This window comes from Pogoniulus pusillus, chromosome 35, assembly GCF_015220805.1.
Source record: "Pogoniulus pusillus isolate bPogPus1 chromosome 35, bPogPus1.pri, whole genome shotgun sequence".
NCBI classification, from domain to species: domain Eukaryota; kingdom Metazoa; phylum Chordata; class Aves; order Piciformes; family Lybiidae; genus Pogoniulus; species Pogoniulus pusillus.
Genome location: NC_087298.1, coordinates 1,745,314 through 1,765,674, shown reverse-complemented (window position 1 = coordinate 1,765,674; position 20,361 = coordinate 1,745,314). Strand labels below are relative to the sequence as shown.

Below are 20,361 nucleotides of genomic sequence, written 5' to 3'. Positions count from 1 at the left end.
TGGGTGGGGAATGCTGCAGGGAAGGGCAAGGGAAGAAGCAGGCTGGGCATGGCCTACCTTGGCCACCACGGGACTGCTGGCGGTGTCCTCGGAGCCAAAGTGCACTCTGGCCCTCTCGTAGGCCATGTCCATGTCTGACTTGGCACCACTGCCATTACCTACAAGCAACAGAAAAGCCTTTCAGCACCTCCTTGACTGCAGGATCTCAGGAAGAGCAGGCAGCACACAGACTCCTCCAGCTCCCTTGGGCTGCTTTCTGGTTTGCAGTGGCCTCTGTATTCTTATTTCTTTTCCTGCTTCCTTTAGACCTGGAAGATCCAATGGGAACTTTACACCTTCTCATGTGCACACAGCCACATCCAGCTGCCACAGCCACTCCTGTGCACAGCACAACTATTAGAGTCGTTTTCAGCTGAAGGACCTCAGGAAGAGGCAAATCCACAGGATTGTCCTCACTGCTGTCAGAGAATCACAGTGCCAGGGGCTGGGAGTGACCTCCAGAGCTCAGCCAGTCCAACCCCTGCCAGAGCAGCAGCACCCAGAGCAGCTCACACAGCAACACATCCAGGCAGGTCTTGAATCTCTCCAGAGAGGGAGGCTCCACAGCTCCCCTGGGCAGCCTGTGCCAGACTTCTGTCACCCTTACAGGGAGCAAATTCCTCCTCATGTTTCCATGGCACTTCCTCTGCCTCAGCTTCCAGCAGTGCCTCTTGTGCTGGCACTGGCATCCCCCAGCAGAGCCTGGCTGCAGCCTCTGCCACTCATCTTTACATCTTTATCAACACGAATGTGGGCAGCCCTCAGGCTTCTCTGCTCCAAGCTCCAAGTCCCAGCTCCCTCAGGCTCTCCTGGTGAAGATGTTCCCCTGGGGCAGCAGCTTTGTGGCCCCATGCACATCTTTAGCACAGCACTGAGTGGAGCCCCCAGGCTCCTCTGCCCCCAGCCCCAGCAACCTCAGCCTGGCCTCACAGGAGTTGTTCCACTGCTTGGTGGTTCTGGGCTGGATTCTCTCAAGCAGTTGCCTGAAGTCCTTTTTTACCTGAGGGGCCCAGAACTGGACACAATACTCCAGATGTGGCCTCAGCAGGGCAGAGCAGAGGGCAGGAGAACCTCTCTCGACCTACAAGCCCTTCGAATCCACCCCAGATATAGCATTGCCCCTCCTGGCCACCAGAGCACATTGGTGGCTCAGGGTCACCCTCCCAATCCACCAGCCCCTCTAAGGCCTTTTCCCCTTCACTGCTCTCCGGCAGTTGATTATTTCCCTTCTCTCCACCAAACCAAAGTAGTTTTCTTGTCCCTGCTGCACTGCAACAGCTCTCCTAGGGAGATCAGAACGACCTGCAAGCTTCAGTCCCTCCCTGCAGAACAGCCACCCAAAGCCAGAAATCACTGCAGATTCTTTCTGCAGCTTGTCTGGATTTTCCATGCTCATGAATCACAGAACCTCAGAATGCCAGGTTGGAAGGGACCCCAAGGATCATCTGCTCCAACCTCTCCAGGTCACAGCAGAGCTGCAGTGAGCTGCCCCAGCACCCTGGCAAGAGGAGTCCTCAGCTGCCCAGGCAGATGATTCCATTCTCCAGCTGTGCTCATGGGCAAACATTTCCTTCTGGAGCCCAATGGGAACCTCCCCAGCAGCTTGTCCCCATCTCCCCTTGTACTCTGCATGGGACTGCTTGTGCAAAGGGAGCCTGCATCCTTCTGGCAGCCACCCTGCCTGTCCTGCTCCATGGCAACAAGGTTTGCCCCAAGCCTTCTCCTCTCCAGGCTGCCCAAACCCAGCTCTCAGCCTTTCCTCAGGTGGAAATCTCACCATGCTGGCATTCTGCCATCCAAAACCATGAAGTAAATCCAAATCTGCCACTGGAGTCATAACATCATTTCATGCTCAGCTTCCAAACAAGGAACCCACCAGGCTGACCCAAGGACTGTCATTAGTAAACCTCACAGCTCATAAGACCACAAGGCTGTTGATGGGACTCATTTCATAACTGATTTCATACTCCTTTCTCTCCAATTTCATACAGGCTGCAGTGGTGAAGACCTTAACTTACTTCTAAAGAAGAGCTGGGGCAGCAGGAGTGGCAGCACAGGCTGCTAGCCAGGGGCCAGCAATGTGCCCTTGTGGGCAACAGGGCCCAGGGCATCCTGGTGTGCTTCAACAAGTGAGGCCAGCAGGGCTAGGGAGGTTCTCCTCCCCCTCTGCTCTGCCCTGCTGAGACCTCACCTGCAATCCTGGGTCCAGTTTTGGGCTCCCCAGTTGAGGAGAGTCAGGGACCTGCTGGAGGGAGTCCAATGAGAGCTCTGAGATAACTGCAGGCCTGGAACACCTCTGCTGTGAGGAGAGGCTGAGAGCCCTGGGGCTGTTTGGTGTGGAGAAGGCTGAGAGGGGATCTGATCAGTGCCTCTAAACACCTGCGGGGTGGGTGCCAGGATGAAGGGTCCAGGCTCTTCTTGCTGATGTCCAGGGACAGGACAAGGAAGAACAGGTACAAGCTGGAACCCAGGAGGTTCCACCTCAACATGAGGAGAAACTTCTTTGGTGTGAGGCTGCTGGAGGCCTGGAGCAGGCTGCCCAGAGAGGCTGTGGAGTCTCCTGCTCTGGAGACTTTCAAGACCCCCTGGATGTGTTCCTGTGTGCCCTGCCCTGGGTGAGCCTGCTCTGGCAGTGGGGTTGGACTGGCTGAGCTCTGGAGGTCTCTTCCAACCCCTGCCATGCTGTGCCTCCCTGTGTGCTGCCCTCACTGCCTGTCCATTAGGCTGCTCCACGAAGCACAGGCTCAGGGTTAATCCCTGAGCCCCCAGCACACCAAAGTGCATTTGCCATCTAAACACAGCCTGCTTAGGTCAAACCTAACACATCTGATGATGGGCATGCAGGCAAGAAAAGCATCCTCTGCCTAGGTCTGCAGACTAAAGAAATGAGATGGGAAGAAGAGGAGGCACTCTAAGAGTGGAAGCTCCTGTCTACTAGCCTTCTATTCAGAGCAGAAGTCTTCCTCCCAGCCGTAGCTCTGAGCTTCCCACACAGTGATTAATTAAACTGTCTTGTTGCTCAAATGGGAGGCAGAAAGGAAACAGCAGAAGGAGCTTTAACTGGAACTGTTGAGTCAAAAGAACAGAAGGCAGTGGGAAACTGGGAGAGTGGAATGCAAGGCTCCAGGGCGAACACATGCTCCCTGCTATCCCACACACTGCTGGCCCCAGAGGCACTGCACAAACAATGGCAGCTGACGTGGGCTCGGGCAGGATTCCAGCTGCCTCTGTGCCTTCACAGACTGCTTCGAGTTGGAGAAGCCTTCTAAGATCACCACCAGCTCTGCCAAGGCTGGGGCTAACCCACGGCCCTCAGCACCACATCTCTGCCTCTCTGAAACACCTCCTGGTGATGGGAATTCAACCACACCTCTGGGGAGCCTCTTCCAGGGTTTGAGAACCTTTGCAGTGAAGAAGTTTCTTCTAAGGGCCAACCTAAACCTCTCCTGATGCAACCTGAGGCAGCTTCCTCTGGTCCTGTTACTTGGAAGAAGAGACCAACCCCCACCTCACTGCAACCTCCTTTCAGGGCAAGGAGCTCTGCCCTCAGCCCCCTCTGCTCCACACTGCACACCCCCAGCTCCCTCACCTGCTCCTCCCCAGCCCTGTTCTCCAGACCCTTCTCCAGCTTTGTTGCCCTTCTCTGGCCCTGCTCCAGCCCCTCAATGCCCTTCTTGAAGTGAGAGGCCAAAAAGTGAACCCAGTGTTTGAGGTGTGCCCTCACCAGTGCCCAGCACAGGGCCAAGATCACCTCCCTGCTCCTGCTGGCCACACCAAGGCTAGGATGCTGGTGGCCTTCTTGGCCACCTGGGCTCACACTGGCTCACCTCCAGCTGCCATTGATCAACACCCCCAGGCCTTCCTATGCTGGGCACTTTCCAGCCTCCTCTGCAAGCCACTGGGGTTGTTGTATCTCCAACAGCTGCCCTCAGCCCATCAGTCCAGCCCTGCCAGGGCCCTGTGCAGAGCATCCCAAGTGTCACCTCCTGAACTCCCTCTTGCTTTCCTAACAGGGCTACTCCTGTGCTCCTGCACATACTCTGCAGGGAATCAGTTTCAGCTCTGAGGAAGGAGAAGTAGATTCCCTTATCCCTGGGGAAAAACACCCAGAAAGCAAGCAATGCAAGGTAGCTGCTGTGGAACCTTAAAAGCATTGAACTGGGAGCATTTACTGTCAGGAACCTTAAAAATGGAGAAGTACCACACAGGAGACCCTGTTGTATTTCTTTCACCTAATCAAGTGTGGCCCAAAGCAGGGAGAGCAGCAGCACAGGGAGAGGATCCTCCCCCTCTGCTCTGCTCAGACCTCACCTGCAGCACTGCCTCCAGCTCTGGAGACCTCAGCACAGGAAGGACCTGGAGCTGCTGAAGAGGGTCCAGAGGAGGCCACCAAGATGCTCAGAGGGATGGAGGAGCTCCCCTGTGGGCACAGGCTGGGAGACGTGGGGCTGTGCAGCCTGCAGAAGAGAAGGCTGCAGGGAGACCTTAAAGCAGCTTCCAGTGCCTGAAGGGGCTGCAGGAGAGCTGGGGAGGGACTTTGGACAAGGGCCGGGAGTGGCCGGACAAGGGACAATGGCTTTGAGCTGGGAGAGGGGAGAGTGAGAGTGGAGGGGAGGAAGAAATTGTTGAGAGTGAGGGTGGGGAGAGACTGGCACAGGTTGAGGGTGGTGAGACACTGGCACAGGTTTCCCAGGGAGGTTGTGGAGCACAGAAGCACCCAAGGTGATCAAAGATGTGCTTCTGTGCTCCACAACCTCCCTGGAGGTGTTCAGGACCAGGCTGGATGAGGCCTTGAGCAAGCTGTGCTGGTGGGAAGTGACCCTGCCCACGTCAGGGAGTTGGCACTGGATGAGCTTTAAGGTCCCTTCCAAACCAAAGCAATCTGTGACATTTCTGTCCACCAGCTCAGATACTCCACCTGACTTCATTCCACCTCTCTCCACACCAAAGGTTCATATCCTGTCCAAGCAGACCTGCCTAAGCCAGCAGAGTTCTACCTCCTCACCTACACAGCTGCTCTGTCTGAAGTCAGATAGCTGCACACAGAAGGCAGACGAAAGCAGAGCCCAAGCCCTGGGGCAAGAAAGGCAGAAGTAGTTCCCCCAAGGTCCTTTGCAGCAGGTTTTGTTAACTGAAAGGAGCCAAACTGGGATGATAGCACCTGGATGGCTCTAATAGCAAGCAGCTCTCCCTCTGAGCCAGTAATAAGCAGAATCAATATGCCCACAGAGCCTGAACACACTAAGGTGGGGAAGAGAACCTGAAGGAAGATCTTGACCTTTTCATTAAAGACACCAAGGTGGTGTCTGGGTGAGCTGCAGCCTCTCTGCAGCGAGCAGGGCTTAGCTCCATTAAGTGAAGCAAACCATAATGACCCAATTAGATATGCTCCTTCTGTCAGGGAAAATTCATTTGCTCCCTCTGATAAGCTCTGTGTACCCTGACACAACTCCCATGGCACATAAAAGGAGACAGGAAGGACAGATGGATGTGTTCACTGCTAACTTGAGGAGATCCTTCCAGGTGAAAGCTTCTAAGAACACTCAGGAACTCCTCCTCAGAAGTGTATCTGCCTGGGCAGATCACAGAACCCAGCATGGAGGGCTTGAATGGGACCTCTGGGGATCATCCAGAACAAGCTCCTGCTCAGGCAGGGCACCCACAGCAGCTTGCCCAGCAGCACAATGGCCAGGGGGGGTTTGGAAGCTCTGCAGAGCAGGAGACTCCACAACCTCTCTGGGCAGCCTGCTCCAGGCCTCCAGCACCCTCACACCAAACAACTTCTCCTCCTGTTCAGATGCAACCACCTGGGTTCCACTCTGTGCCCATTGCCCTTGTCCTGTCCCTGGGCACCACTGACAAGAGTCTGGCCCCAGCCTCTTGCCCCCCACCCTTAAGCTGTTGCTGAGCATTGCTCAGATGCCCTCTGGAGCTGCTCCTCTGCAGGCTCAACAGTCCCAGGGCTCTCAGCCTTTGCTCTCAGAGGCCACTCAGCATCTTTGTAGCCTCTGCTGGACTCTCTCCAGCAGTTCCCTGTCTCTCCTGGACTGGGGAGCCCAGAGATGGATACAATACTCCAGCTGTGGCCTCACTAGGTCAGAGAAGAGGGAGAGGAGAACCTCCCTCGCCCTGTTGCCCACGCTCCTCTTCATGCACCCCAGGCCACCACTGGCATTCTTGGCCACAAGAGCACATTGCTGGCTCATGCTGAACTTCCAGCAGCAGTCCCAGGTCCTTCTCCATGGAGCTACTTCTCAGCAGGTCCCTCCTCCCCTGTAGTGCTGCAGGAGGTTGTTCCTGCCCAGGTGCAGGACCCTACACTTGCCCTTGCTGAGCTTCAGGAGGTTCCCCTCTGCTCAACTCTCCATGTGTCCAGGTCTCAGTGTATGGCAGCACAGCCTGGTGGGTAGACCTCACAGCACCACTTTGGGGCTGTGTCCAGAGGAAGCATTACCTCAGCTCACCACTGAGTCATGTCTGCTGAGACTCTTGGAGTGCAGAACAACCTAACACTGATGAAAACAGAGCCAAGTCCTGCACAGGGCACTTCAACACTTCCCCTTAAGTCCTTTCCCTGGTTCAGAAGAATGATCTATTTGTGACTCTGCCCCACTCTCTGCTCAGACTTCCCCTGCAGCACTGCCTCTAGTTCTGGGGCCCCAGCACAAAGAGGACCTGGAACTGTTGGAGAGGGTCCAGAGGAGGCCACTAAGATGCTCAGAGGGCTGGAGAAGCTCTGCTGTGAGGACAGGCTGAGAGAGTTGAGGCTGTTCAGCTTGCAGAAGAGAAGGCTCAAAGGAGACCTTGGAGCAGCCTGAAGGGGCTGCAGGAAAGCTGGGGAGGGACTGGGAGTGCCAGGCTGAGGGACAATGGCTTTGAGCTGGGAGAGTGAGAGTGGAGCTGAGGAAGAAATTCCTGTGAGGACTGGGGAGAGACTGGCACAGGCTGCCCAGGGAGGCTGTGGCTGCCCCTGCCTGGAGCTGTTCCAGGCCAGGCTGGATGCAGCCTTGAGCAGCCTGTGCTGCTGGGACTAAAGGTCCCTTCCAACCCAAGCCAGACTCTGAATTGATGACACTCACAGATCTTTGAACATATCCACAGAGCCTCCACTGACTGAGCTTTCCTTCCCTCCTCTGTGCACTGCACCTTCAGAGTCACTGCAGTGTCTGAGCAGGAGCTTCACAACTGCCTCGGGATGGTGCATTTGGCACTCTGCCAACGAAGCACAGACCTCTCTCTGCTCTCATTATCAGGGTGAGGTGACTCTGGCGGGGCTGGAAGAGAACAGTGTGCCCAGCAGGAGCAGGGCAGTGCTAGTGCCCTGCACTCAGCTCTGGTGAGGCCACAGCTTGAGTGCTGGGCTCAGTTCTGGGCTCCACAATGTAAGGAAGGCACTGAGGGGCTGGGGGGTGTCCAGGGAAGAGCAATGAGGCTGCTGAGGGCCTGGGAGGGCAGGACATGCAAGGAGCAGCTGAGGGAGCTGGGGCTGGGTAGTGTGGAGAAAAGGAGGCTGAGGAGAGACCTCATTGCTTCCACAGCTCCCTGAAAGGAGGCTGCAGTGAGGCTGGGGTTGGTCTCTTCTCCCAGGTAGCTTGTGACAGGATGAGAGCAAATAGGTTTAAGCTGTGCCAGGGAGGGCTAGGATGGAGATGAGGAACAATTTCTATGCTGCAAGAGTGGTCAGGGACTGGAGCAGGCTACCCAAGGAGGTGGTGGAGTCCCCATCCCTGGAGGTGCTCAAGAAGCTGCAGATGTGGCACATCAGGCTATGGTTTAGTGGTCATGGTAGCTGGGTTATGGTTAGACTTGAGGATCAAAGAGGCCTTTTCCACCCTTAATGATTCCATGATTATGCTTCTGCAGCCACAGCAACCCAAGCTCACCCAAGAAGTTCCATTTTCTCTATCTGGATCATTAACTTGACCTAAACACCTGGATCAGAGCAAGCCTGTGGTGGAGAAGTCTGAAGTTCACTGCACCATAGGAGAGCTCAGCCTCATCAAAGTCTCATCAGAGCATTCCATGGTAAATCATCTTCATTACCCACTCAGAAAGCATTGCTCTAAAAGCAACAGAGCCACCTAATGTGCTCTTTGGGACCATCAGCCAAGCTAGAGCCGTGTGTCATCTCCTGCAGGAGAGAGAGGAGAGCAGATCACCTCAGCTCCCTTGCTTTCAGCTGGATCAATTAATAAAGCTCTTCCTTTGCAGCCCTCTTGGTAGCCAAATTCCTGCCTGTTCCCCACTGCTAATGAAGCCAGCAAGGGAATGTTCCCTGCTCACAGCCCATTTGTCACTTCAGAGCAGCAATGTCTGACAAAAGAGCTAGGAAGCAGCGTGAGTGGAGGATGATCACCTGTGAGAAGCAGAAGGAGGAGCTGCCCCAGAGCTCCCAGGCTCTGCCCCCCTAACCATTACACACATTAGGTGGTGCTGAGCACTACTGACCACAAGCCTCTGCAGACCCAGCATAGGGAGGTGAAGAAAGGCTTCTTCTGAACACATGCTCACAGCTCTCTGTGCCAGGAACCTTCAAGGAATCTGAAATGCAGAACCAGAGGTTACACAAGTGTCAGGGACTGCCCAGGAGGCTCCCTCATAAAAGACAGCAAGACCTGGGGAGGGATTTCTGACAAGGGCTGGGAGTGGCAGGATGAGGGACAATGGCTTTGAGATGGGAGAGGGGAGAGTGAGAGGAGGAAGCAATTGTTGAGAGTGAGAGTGGGGAGACACTGGTATGGGTTGAGGGTGCTGAGACACTGGCACAGGTTTCCCAGGGAGGTTGTGGAGCACAGAAGCACCCAATGTGATCAAAGATCACATTGGGTGCTTCTGTGCTCCACAACCTCCCTGGAGGTGTTCAAGGCCAGGCTGGATGAGGCCTTTGAGTGACCTGTGCTGGTGGGAGGTGTCCCTGCCCATGGCAGGAGGTTGGCACTGGATGATCAGTGCTGGCCAGGGGCAGGACAAGGGTAAGAAGTACAAATGAGAACAGAGGGGTTGGAACTGGACGATCCTGAAGGTCCCTTCCAACTCAAACCTCTCACTCCCCACTTCCAAAGCCTGCTGCAGGCTCTGTTCAAGCCCCAGTCTCAAACTCTTTTACACCTCCTCAGGCTCTGTTCAAGCCCCAGTCTCAAACTCTTTTACACCTCCTCAGGCTCTGTTCAAGCCCCAGTCTCAAACTCTTGTACACCTCCTCAGGCTCTGTTCAAGCCCCAGTCGCAAACTCTTTTACACCTCCTCACTGCTTTTAATTCCATTTAAAGGAATTTTCAGGATTAGAGACAAAATCCAACTCATTTTCCCCAGCTTTAGCCTCCACACTGCCCCTTCCACCTGAATGCTTTCCCCACGCAGCAACTCCTCTGCTACTACCTGCAGTGCAGAACCGTCACAGCTCCTACTATAAAGCCAACTCCAGCGGCTCCTTTCTGTGCCTTCCCCACCCCAACATCATTAACAACCCTAATCACTTCCAATTAAGGCTCACAACTACCAAAGGCTTCAGACTCGACATTGATTGAAGACAATCCCCAAGCCCTCTAATCCAATAAACATCCTGGGATCGATAGCAGAGCAGCTGCAGAACACCACCAAGGGCATTCCCAGCGCATTACCCATGTCCAGCGCCTCGGCAGCCTTCTCAAGCCTCTCCCCACGCTCCTCCTCGGAGACGTTCAGCAGCTGTCTTCGGACTGCTTTGCTCGAGCTCCCTCCAGCTGTGACACTGGTGACAGAGAGGTGAGGGATGGTTTGGCTCTGCTGCAGGAGGCAAGGAGAAAAGGCAAACATCAGCCACAGGCTCCTGCGTGAAGAGGACTTGACCCTGGATCGACCCTGGGGTACTCCTCCCACTTTGGTGCCAGCTGCTTCAGCACTCCCAGCTACAGCCCATGGATTTCAGGCCAGTTCCATTAAGTACCCTCTGACCAGATGCTGTCCCACCAGGGGCACACAACCCTTTGAACTGTGACTCAGGATCATTACCCCGGGTCAAGACTCCTTATCCATACAGGTGCTCTGCACAGACACCAGGCTGGAGAGATGCAATCCTGCAGACCTTTACAAGAGTCTGCCCTCATGGCCAAGAATGCCAATGGTGGCCTGGGGTGCATGAAGAGGAGCGTGGGCAGCAGGGCAAGGGAGGTTCTCCTCTCTCTCTTCTCTGACCTAGTGAGGCCACAGCTGGAGTATTGTGTCCATCTCTGGGCTCCCCAGTTCAGGAGAGACAGGGAACTGCTGGAGAGAGCCCAGCAGAGGCTGCAAAGTTGCTGAAGGGCCTGCAGCATCTCTGTGAGGAGCAAAGGCTGAGAGCCCTGGGACTGTTGAGCCTGGACAAGAGCAGCTCCAGAGGGCATCTGAGCAATGCTCAGCAACAGCTTAAGGGTGGGGGGCAAGAGGCTGGGGCCAGACTCTTGTTGGTGGTGTCCAGCGACAGGACAAGGGCAGTGGGCACAGAGTGGAACTCAGGAGGTTGCATCTGAAGAGGAGGAGAAACTTGTTTTGTGTGAGGGTGCTGGAGGCTGGAGCAGGCTGCCCAGAGAGGTTGTGGAGTCTCCTTCTCTGCAGAGCTTCCAAACCCCCCTTGGCCACTGTGCTACTGGGCAAGCTGCTGTGGGTGCCCTGCTGGAGCAGGGGCTTGTTCTGGATGATCCCCAGAGGTCCCTTCCAAACCCCACCCTGCTGAGGTTCTGGGATTGAATTTATGCTTCTCTCCCAATCCCTGAGGCATCAGCACAAGCTGGTGATTTTCTGGGCTGTTCTAACTGTTCTTCTGAAGTACTTCATTGAGTGACTGTAGAACATCTCTTCTGTGACCTTCTGAAACAGGGAGAACCAACCTGTGCCCAGCCAGGGCCAGGGTGGACAGGAAGAGCAGGTTAGATGTACCCCAGACTTACACAGCTGAAGAGCTCAGTAGTCAGGCCAAGGTAGTTGTGCAGAGCCAGGAAGGTGACTCTCTGCAGCCTCACCATGATGATCTGGAGGTGGGAAATCAAGAACAGGGCTGGGTTCAGCACTCTCCCACTCTGCTTCCTGCTCTGCCATTCAGATATGGAGCAGAGCACCTCGAGGCACTCCACACTGCTGAGCAGCTGAGAAACTGAGGCACAGACAGACTCAAGTGGTTCGGCAAAGGCACCCCAAGAGCCCAAAGACTTCCTCCCCCACCCCAAATAATGCTTGTTTGCTGGAAACACCAACAGCCACGCCCCGATGGGCCTCACGCCAATAGCCACGCGCCAGTAGCCACTGAGCCAATAGCCACGCACCAGTAGCCACTGAGCCAACAGACCACGCACCAATAGCCCACGTGCCCTTAGACCACGCACCAATAGCCACTGTGCCAATAGCCACTGAGCCAACAGACCACGTGCCAATAGCCCACGTGCCCTTAGACCACGCACCAATAGCCACTGTGCCAATAGCCACTGAGCCAACAGACCACGCGCCAACAGCCACGTGCCCATAGCCACACGCGCCAACAGCCATATATGCCAACAGCCACGCGCCCATAGACCACGCGCCAACTGTCACACACCAACTGACCATGCACCAAAAGCCCCGTGCCAATCGCCACACTCGAACAGACCATGCACCAACAGCCATACACGCCAACAGACCATACGCCAGTCGCCACACGCCAACAGACCATGCGCCAACAGCCATACGTGCCAACAGCCACACGCCCATAGACCATGCACCAACAGCCATACGCGCCAACAGACCATGCACCAACAGACCCATGCCCATAGCCCACACACCAATAGCCACGTGCCATTAGCCCCGCACCAACACACCATGTGCCAATCAACCACGCGCCAATCGCCACGCACCCATCGACCTGCATCAGCAATGGTGTGGCCAGCAGGAGCAGGGAGGTCATTCTGCCCCTGTACTCTGCACTGCTTAGACCACACCTTGAGTGCTGTGTTCAGTTCTGGGCCCCCCAGTTTAGGAGGGACATTGAGATGCTTGAGCGTGTCCAGAGAAGGGCAACGAGGCTGGGGAGAGGCCTTGAGCACAGCCCTACGAGGAGAGGCTGAGGGAGCTGGGATTGGTTAGCCTGGAGAAGAGGAGGCTCAGGGGAGACCTCATTGCTGTCTACAACTACCTGACGGGAGGTTGTGGCCAGGAGGAGGTTGCTCTCTTCTCTCAGGTGGCCAGCACCAGAACGAGAGGACACAGCCTCAGGCTGTGCCAGGGGAGATTTAGGCTGGAGGTGAGGAGAAAGTTCTTCCCTGAGAGAGTCATTGGACACTGGAATGGGCTGCCCGGGGAGGTGGTGGAGTCGCCGTCCCTGGAGCTGTTCAAGGCAGGATTGGACGTGGCACTTGGTGCCATGGTCTGGCCTTGAGCTCTGTGCTAAAGGGTTGGACTTGGTGACCTGTGAGGTCTCTTCCAACCCTGATGATACTGTGATCGACCACGCATCAACAGCCACACGCCAGTAGCCACACACCAACAGCCACACACCAGTAAACCACACACCAGTAAACCACACCTTGCAATCAAAGTGGCTGCCTGTGACTGCTCCTCCTCACGGCTGGAATTACCCCACTGCTCCCTTGCCTGTGCTCCTCCAAGCACTCCAACCTCAGACATCACTGCTGCCTGACCTCCCTCTGCCCTGGCAGCTCACTGCCTCTTTCAAGCCCCCCTCCTCTCCTCTGTATCAGCTCCCATGGAGCTAATTAAAGCTGTGCAATGATCTCCTCAGCCATCAGCGCTGGCAGTGCCACGTGGCACCCATAAATCAGCCAGATACCAGCTTGTAAGGCCAAAAAGATCTGAAGTGACAGCAAAGCAAAAGGACAGGGCAGAATAACTCAGCAGGTCACCTGCCTCCCTTTGCCTGGGGCACCTGTGGGGCCACCTGGCCAACTGTCAGGCTGAACTTGTTCAGGTACCAGTCCCTGCACTGGCCTCTACCTGCAGGACACACAGGAAATGTTGCTGTGCTCACCTGAGAGCTCTCAGAGCTCCTGCAGAGCCAGGGAAGGGGACTAAAACATCTCCCTCATGAGAAGAGACCGAGTGAACTGGGGCCTTACAGCCAGGGAAAGGGCAGCCTGAGGCAGGTCTCATCAGCTTCAAGGGTGGGTGTCAGGAGGATGGGGCCAGGCTTTGTTCAGTGGTGCCCAGGGACAGGACCAGGGGCAAAGGGCACAATCTGGAACATCAGAAGTGCCACCTGAACATGAGGAGGAACTTCTGTAACTCTGAACAGGCTGCCCAGAGAGGTTGTGGAGTCTGCACCTCTGCAGGCTTTCAAAACCCACCAGGATGTGCTTCTGTGTGGCCTTCTCTAGGTGACTGCCTTGGAAAGGAGGTTGGACTCAATCTCCAGAGGTCCCTTCCAACCCCTACCATGCTGTGATTCTGTGACCTTAAAGCTAAGGCAGCTCTCTCCTCAGGTGCTGGCAGCTCCTTCTGCACTGCAAATTCACAGGTCAGTCTGAGTGCTGGGAACTGCACAAAGCATCATCTCTCCACAGACAGCTTCTGAGGGCTCCTCAGTCCTTCTTCCCAACAAGCAGCAGTGTTGGCCATGTTCTGAGGCACTCTGGACCTCACTGCTGTGTAACCAGGATCCCAGGATGTCAGGGGTTGGAAGGGATCCAAAGATCATCCAGTCCAAGCCCCCTGCCACAGCAGGACCACACAGTCTAGCTCAGGGCACACAGGAACACATCCAGACAGACTTGGAAAGGCTCCAGAGAAAGAGACTCCACAACCTCTCTGGGCAGCCTGTGCCAGGGCTCTGGGACCTTTACAGGCAAGAAGTTCCCCCTTGTGCTGAGCTGGAACCTCCTGTGCTGCAGCTTCCACCCATTGCTGCTTGTCCTGTCCCAGGCAGCAAGTGAGAGGATGCAGAGCCCACATCAGCCCATTCTACTCCAGACGGAGCCACAAGCTGACAGTGCAGGTCAGGCTGATTCAAGAGGCCATCACATGCAGAAACTGATGCAATGTGCACAGGTTTATTTCTCCCTGTCCATGATTAATGCTGAGATCACTCAAGCTGGGGCCCTAAGAGCAACAGGAAGAGCAGAACCAATCCAAACCTCGCAGAGAAGCCACACTGACCAGCTCCTTAGCTGCTAAAGCATGAGGAGCTTGTGCTGAACTTCCACCTCCTCCTCCTGACTCTGCCAGCAGAGTGATTTCTGCCCCCTCCCAAGCCCAGGCACCCCCAGAGCTCACCTGTACCACTCTGACAAGAGTTTCAGGGTATTTCTTGAAGACATCTTGAAAGGCACTCGCTGGAAGGCGCAGGATGGTGGAGGGAATGGCTGCTCGGGCTGAGACAGTTTTGTAGGGAGCAGGGTGACCCTAGGAGAGAGTTTCAGAGACAAAAGGGTGAATCCAGCCAAGAGCTGCCCCCACATATGCTTGACAGGCACCAGCTGACCACAAAGAGCCTTGAAGCTGTGCTCCAGCAGCTCCATGCCACAAGAGCAGCAGGCTCAGGGGAATTCACGCTGGCATCAACAGGACAGAGGCAGAGGAAGAAGAGTCACAAGCAGCTGTACCAGGTGAAGGCCAACTGGCTGCTCTGTCAGCTCTGCTACAGAGAAAGCCAAGCCTCAGAAGAATTTCAGCTTCCAGCTGGTGGGGACCACAGAGAAAAGAGGGTTTGGTGATTTTCTCACCTGTGCTGGTGACTGCTGTGCTGCAGTAACAGCAGCAAACAGGACACAAATGACATAGTTAAGGTTCAGGCAGAGCTGCTGTGCCCTAAGACACAGCTACCTTTAGACTCCTGCAGAGCTGTGTGTGTTAAATGTTGCAGAGAACAAACCCAGGCAGCTTCTGCTGGGATGAGATTTAACAAGGCCAAGTGCAGGGTTCTGCACTTTGGCCACAACAACCCCAAGCAGCACTACAGGCTGGGGACTGAGTGGCTGAGAGCAGCCAGGAGGAAAGGGACCTGGGGGTACTGATAGATAATAGCTGAAGATGAGCCAGCAGTGTGCCCAGGTGGCCAAGAGAGCCAATGGCATCCTGGCCTGCATCAGGAACAGTGTGGCCAGTAGGACAAGGGAGGTTCTTCTTCCCCTGGACTCAGCACTGGTCAGGCCACACCTGGAGTGCTGCGTCCAGTTCTGTGCCCCTCAATTCAAGAAAGATGTTGAGGTGCTGGAACATGTCCAGAGAAGGGCAACAAAGCTGGTGAGGGGCCTGGAGCACAAATCCTATGAGGAGAGGCTGAGAGAGCTGGGCCTGTTTAGCCTGGAGAAGAGGAGGCTCAGGGGGGATCTTATTACTGTCTACAACTACCTGAAGGGGCATTGTAGCCAGGTGGGGGTGGCCTCTTCTCCCAGGCAACCAGCAATAGAACAAGGGGACACAGTCTCAAGTTGTGCCAGGGTAGGTCTAGGCTGGGTGTTAGGAAGAAGTTCTTCACAGAGAGAGTGATTGGCATTGGAATGGGCTGCCCAGGGAGGTGGTGGAGGCACCGTGCCTGGGGGTCTTCAAGAAAAGCCTGGCTGAGGCACTTAGTGCCATGGTCTGGTTGATTGGATAGGGCTGGGTGCTAGGTTGGACTGGATGAGCTTGGAGGTCTCTTCCAACCTGGTTGATTCTATGATTCTATGATTCTCTTTCCTAGCTTCATAGGATCACAGAAATGGTTTGGGCTGGATCATAAAACTCATCCAGTGCCAACCTGCTGCCATGGGCAGGGACACCTCCACCAGCCCAGGTTGCACAAGGGCTCCTCCAGCCTGGCCTGGAACACCTCCAGGGAGGAGACATCCAAAGCCTCCCTGGGCAGCCTATGCCAGGGATTCTTTACTTGAGGTAAGCTGGTTCCAGCCCATTCTGAGTTGCTTGAAGAGCAGATGGGGAATTGAGAAACCAGTGAAGGATGAAGCTGGAAGTGGGGAGCATACAGAGGTTCTTCACACAGCAAGGCAAGATTCTCCTTTAGGATTTCCCCTCCTTGAATCAGAATAGATCACAGAGTGTTAGGAGCTGGAAGAGACCTGGAGAGATCAAGTCCAACACCCCTGCCAGAGCAGAAGAAAGTCAATCACTGGAGTCAACCCTCCAGACAGCCCTTTCTGCTCCATTAGCAAGTGCTGAAAACAGTATCTGGAAGTCCTGAGTTCCTTTACTCACACAGGAGATGTTGCTTTAGCTACTGCTAAGATAAAAAGAACCCTTCTGTGCTATGGAGCAGGATCTAAGGCACTTCAACAGCCATCTGTGTGACCTGCCCCAGATGACTCTGCCCCAAAGAGGGACATAGAATCATAGAATCAACCAGGTTGGAAGAGACCTCCAAGCTCATCCAGTCCAACCTAGCACCCAGCCCTATCCAGTCAACTAGACCATGGCACTAAGTGCCTCAGCCAGTCTTTTCTTGAAGACATCTCCAGAGGTCCCTTCAAACTCCACCATTCTGTGCTTCTGTGAACTAAGGCTGAGCACAGCTCTCCCCTCAGGTACAGCTTCCAAAGCCTTCAGGCCTCCTGAGCAGCAGAAGGGAAGTTTCCCCAAACACTAAACCACACAGATGCTAAATGCTGATTACAGCCAAAAACCCCTGCAAGGCCTCCAGAGCACTCAGCCAGCTGAACACAGCCTCTGCAGGACAACTTTGGCCCAAAAAGCACAGCAGAGCCAAGCTGAGCTGCATCGAGTGAGACCCCACCTAGAGTCCTGCATCCAGCTCTGGAGCCCCTGGGACAAGAGGGCTGTGGAGATGCTGGAGAGTGTCCAGAGCAGGGCCAGGAGGATGCTGAGAGGCTGCAGCAGCTCTGCTGTGAGCACAGACTGAAAGAGTTGGGGCTGTGCAGGCTGGAGCAGAGGAGGCTCCCAGGTGACCTTCTTGTGGCCTGCCAGCATCTGGAGGAGGCTCCAAAACAGCTGGGGAGGGACTTTTGAGGCTGTCAGAGAGTGACAGGACTGGGGGGAATGGAGCAAAGCTGGAGGTGGGGAGAGTGAGGCTGGAGGTGAGGAGGAAGTTGCTGAGCAGGAGAGTGGTGAGAGGCTGGAATGGGTTGCCCAGGGAGGGGGTTGAGGCCCCATGGCTGGAGGTGTTTGAGGCCAGGCTGGCTGAGGCTGTGTGCAGCCTGCTCTAGGGTAGGGTGTCCCTGGGCACGGCAGGGGGCTTGGAACTGGCTGCTCCTTGTGGTCCCTTCCAACCCTGACTGATTCTGTGATTCTATGAGTGTGAGCAGCAGCACAGGGAGAGGATTCTGCCCCTCTGCTCAGACCTCACCTGCAGCACTGCCTACAGCTCTGGGGCCCCAGCACAGGAAGGACCTGGAGCTGCTGAACAGGACCCAGAGGAGGCCACCAAGATGCTCAGAGGGCTGGAGAAGCTCCCCTGTGGGGACAGGCTGGGAGAGTTGGGGCTGTTCAGCCTGCAGAAGAGAAGGCTGCAGGGAGACCTCAGAGCAGCTTCCAGTGCCTGAAGGGGCTGCAGGAGAGCTGGGGAGGGACTTTGGAGAAGGGCTGGGAGTGGCAGGCTGAGGGACAATGGCTTTGAGCTGGGAGAGGGGAGAGTGAGAGTGGAGATGAGGAAGAGATTGTTGAGAGTGAGGCTGGGGAGCCACTGGCACAGGCTGCCCAGGGAGGCTGTGGATGTCCTCTCCCTGAAGGTGTTGAGGGCCAGGCTGGATGAGGCCTTGAGCAAGCTGTGCTGGTGGGAGGTGTCCCTGCCTCTGGCAGGGGTTGGCACTGGATGACCTTTAAAGTCCCTTCCAACCCAACCCATGAATCTATCAGATCCTTCTACAACTGCATCCTCTCAGGGAAGCAAAGCTCCAGCTCTGCTGCTGCTCTGGAGGTCACCACAAAACAGATGCTTACATTACACTAATTGGAGCCAATTTGTTAATTACACCAACTTCAGCTGAGCTGTTCAGAAGATCTGGGGGCTGCCATTAGCAGCTTTGATCTTCAGGTTCCTGGGGGAGCTGCAATTTTACACAGCTCTTTGACCCAGAGTGCAAAGCTTCCAGGCCACCTCAGCTCCCTTTAATTAAGTAAAGAAGTCAACAAATGACATTTCTGTGCTTCTGCTGTGCCCTAACCCAAAGGCAGCATCCTCTGTCTGCAGGTCAGTCTGAAGCTTGACTTCAGTTGGGATTCTCCCCATGCTCAGATGTACAAGAGGCTGTGTCCAGCCTGCTCCAAGCACACACAGCCCTGCAGCTCTCATCAGCTCTGCTGCCTCCCAGCTCCTCACCAAACACACTCACAGAGGGGCTTGGCTTGCAAGGGACCTTCCAAGCTCATCCAGTCCAACCCCTGCAGCCAGCAAGGACAGCTGCAACTAGAGCAGGGTGCTCAGAACCCCAAACAACCTGACCTGGAATGGCTCCAGGCATGGGGCTCTCACCTCTCTTACCACCCTCAGTGTCAGACATTTCTCCCTTCTCTCCACTCTCAATCTCCATCTTCTAGTTCAAACCATCACCTCTTGGCCTGTCCCAACAGGCCCTGCTCAAAACTGTTCCTTGAAGCACTGCAAGGCCACCAGAAGGTCTTCCTGGAACCTTCTCCTCTGCAGGCTGAACACCCCCAACTCCCCCAGCCTGGCCTCACAGCAGAGCCCTTCCAGCCCTGCCAGCACTGCTGTGGCCTCCTCTGGCCCTGCTCCAGCAGGTCCCTGCCTGTGCTGTGGGGTCCAGCAGAGCTCAGCAGAGGAGCAGAATCCCCTCCCTGGGTCTCAGCAGAGCTCAGCAGAGGAGCAGAATCCCCTCCCTGGGTCTCAGCAGAGGAGCAGAATCCCCTCCCTGGGTCTCAGCAGAGGAGCAGAATCCCCTCCCTGGGTCTCAGCAGAGGAGCAGAATCCCCTCCCTGGGTCTCAGCAGAGGAGCAGAATCCCCTCCCTGGGTCTCAGCAGAGGAGCAGAATCCCCTCCCTGGGTCTCAGCAGAGCTCAGCAGAGGAGCAGAATCCCCTCCCTGCCTCTGCTGCCCACACTGCTGGGGACCAGCCCAGGCCAGGCTGGGGCTGGGCTGGCAGTGCTTGGTGCCAGTGAAAAACAAAAGTGAAAACCTAAAGAAGTTGATTAAATCTTCAGTTCCAGGCCCAAGGATAGGCTCTAAGTTTAGTAGTGCTCCAAAACACTTAGTGGAAAGAGCAAAAGAAGCCCCAGGTGTCACCCTCAGGTGGTCTGCCTGGGCTGTTCTCTGAGCAGTGCTTGTCTGAGGAGAGCCCAATGCTGAGAGCCTCTCAGCAGAGCAGTGTTAGGATGATAAGGGCTAACGATGCAGCAGTCTGTGCCCAGCTCTCTCCCCCTCTCCAAAGAGCAGCCCATCCCTTCAGTGCAATTTTCCCTCTCCCCAGCCCCTTCACTGCTTTTGAAAGGGCCAGGTCCCATCTCTGGCTGGTCTGGGACATGCTAGAAGCTGTCAGAGGGAGGTGAAGAGGAAATGCTCTCTAATTGTCACTCCTCAGCTGCAAGCAGCAGCACATGGAGCACCCCCAGCTCCCATTACCCTGCCTGAACAGCACACTGAGGGCACCAGGAGCTATCATCAGGAGTGAACCAGGGGGGCTGCCACACAGAACTTTGTGTTCTCCAGGCAGGTAACTGCTGCCTCGTGTTCTGCAGAGGAATTAACTGCTGCAGGTGACAGATGGCACAGCTGAGGCAGCAGCTGAGCCCAGGGCACAGCTAATGGCCAAGCCCCACCCAAGCTGGGTAAGCAATCTGCCACAGGACATGCAGCTGCCTCACCCCCTCCCACCTGCACTGCTAACTCCTCCCTGCACCCAGAAATCTGGCATGCTCTGCCTATCCCCACTGCTTGCATTTGGTCTTCCTCCCCCCAGCCCTGCCTTCCTCCCCCCTTACCCTTGCCTTCCTCCCTCCCCTGACCCCTGCCTTCCTCCCTCCCCTGACCCCTGCCTTCCTTTCCAACCCAAATCCCTGCCTTCCTCCCACCCTACCCCTGCCTCCCTCCCCCCACCACTACCCCACCACTGCTGCAGCCCCGGGTTCTGGAGCATCTCTGTGAGGAGCAAAGGCTGAGAGCCCTGGGGCTGAGAGCCTGCAGAAGAGCAGCCCCAGAGGGCATCTGAGCAATGCCCAGCAACAGCTAAAGGGTGGGGGGCAAGAGGCTGGGGCCAGACTCTTGTCAGTGGTGCCCAGGGACAGGACAAGGGCAATGGGCACAGAGTGGAACCCAGGAGGTTCCAACTGAGCAGAAGGAGAAAGTTGTTTGGTGTGAGGGTGCTGGAGGCCTGGAGCAGGCTGCCCAGAGATACTGTGTAGTCTCCTGCTCTGGAGAGCTTTGAGCTGGGAGAGGGCAGATTGAGAGTGGAGATGAGGAGGAAATTGTTGAGAGCAAGA

General features: G+C 55.7%; 1 protein-coding gene across 2 annotated transcripts in view; it reads right to left on the bottom strand.

Annotated features, from left to right (window-relative positions):
- Positions 1–20,361, bottom strand: part of PNPLA7 (patatin like phospholipase domain containing 7) — a 211,226-nt gene that overhangs the window by 172,757 nt on the left and 18,108 nt on the right. For both annotated transcript variants that reach the window (XM_064171045.1, XM_064171046.1), the window contains exons 10-14: positions 14,251–14,379; positions 10,944–11,024; positions 9,660–9,804; positions 8,488–8,580; positions 58–158 (exon numbers count right to left, since the gene is read on the bottom strand). In XM_064171045.1, the coding sequence (XP_064027115.1) occupies positions 58–158; positions 8,488–8,580; positions 9,660–9,804; positions 10,944–11,024; positions 14,251–14,379 (549 nt within the window). The remainder of the gene's footprint in view (positions 1–57; positions 159–8,487; positions 8,581–9,659; positions 9,805–10,943; positions 11,025–14,250; positions 14,380–20,361) is intronic.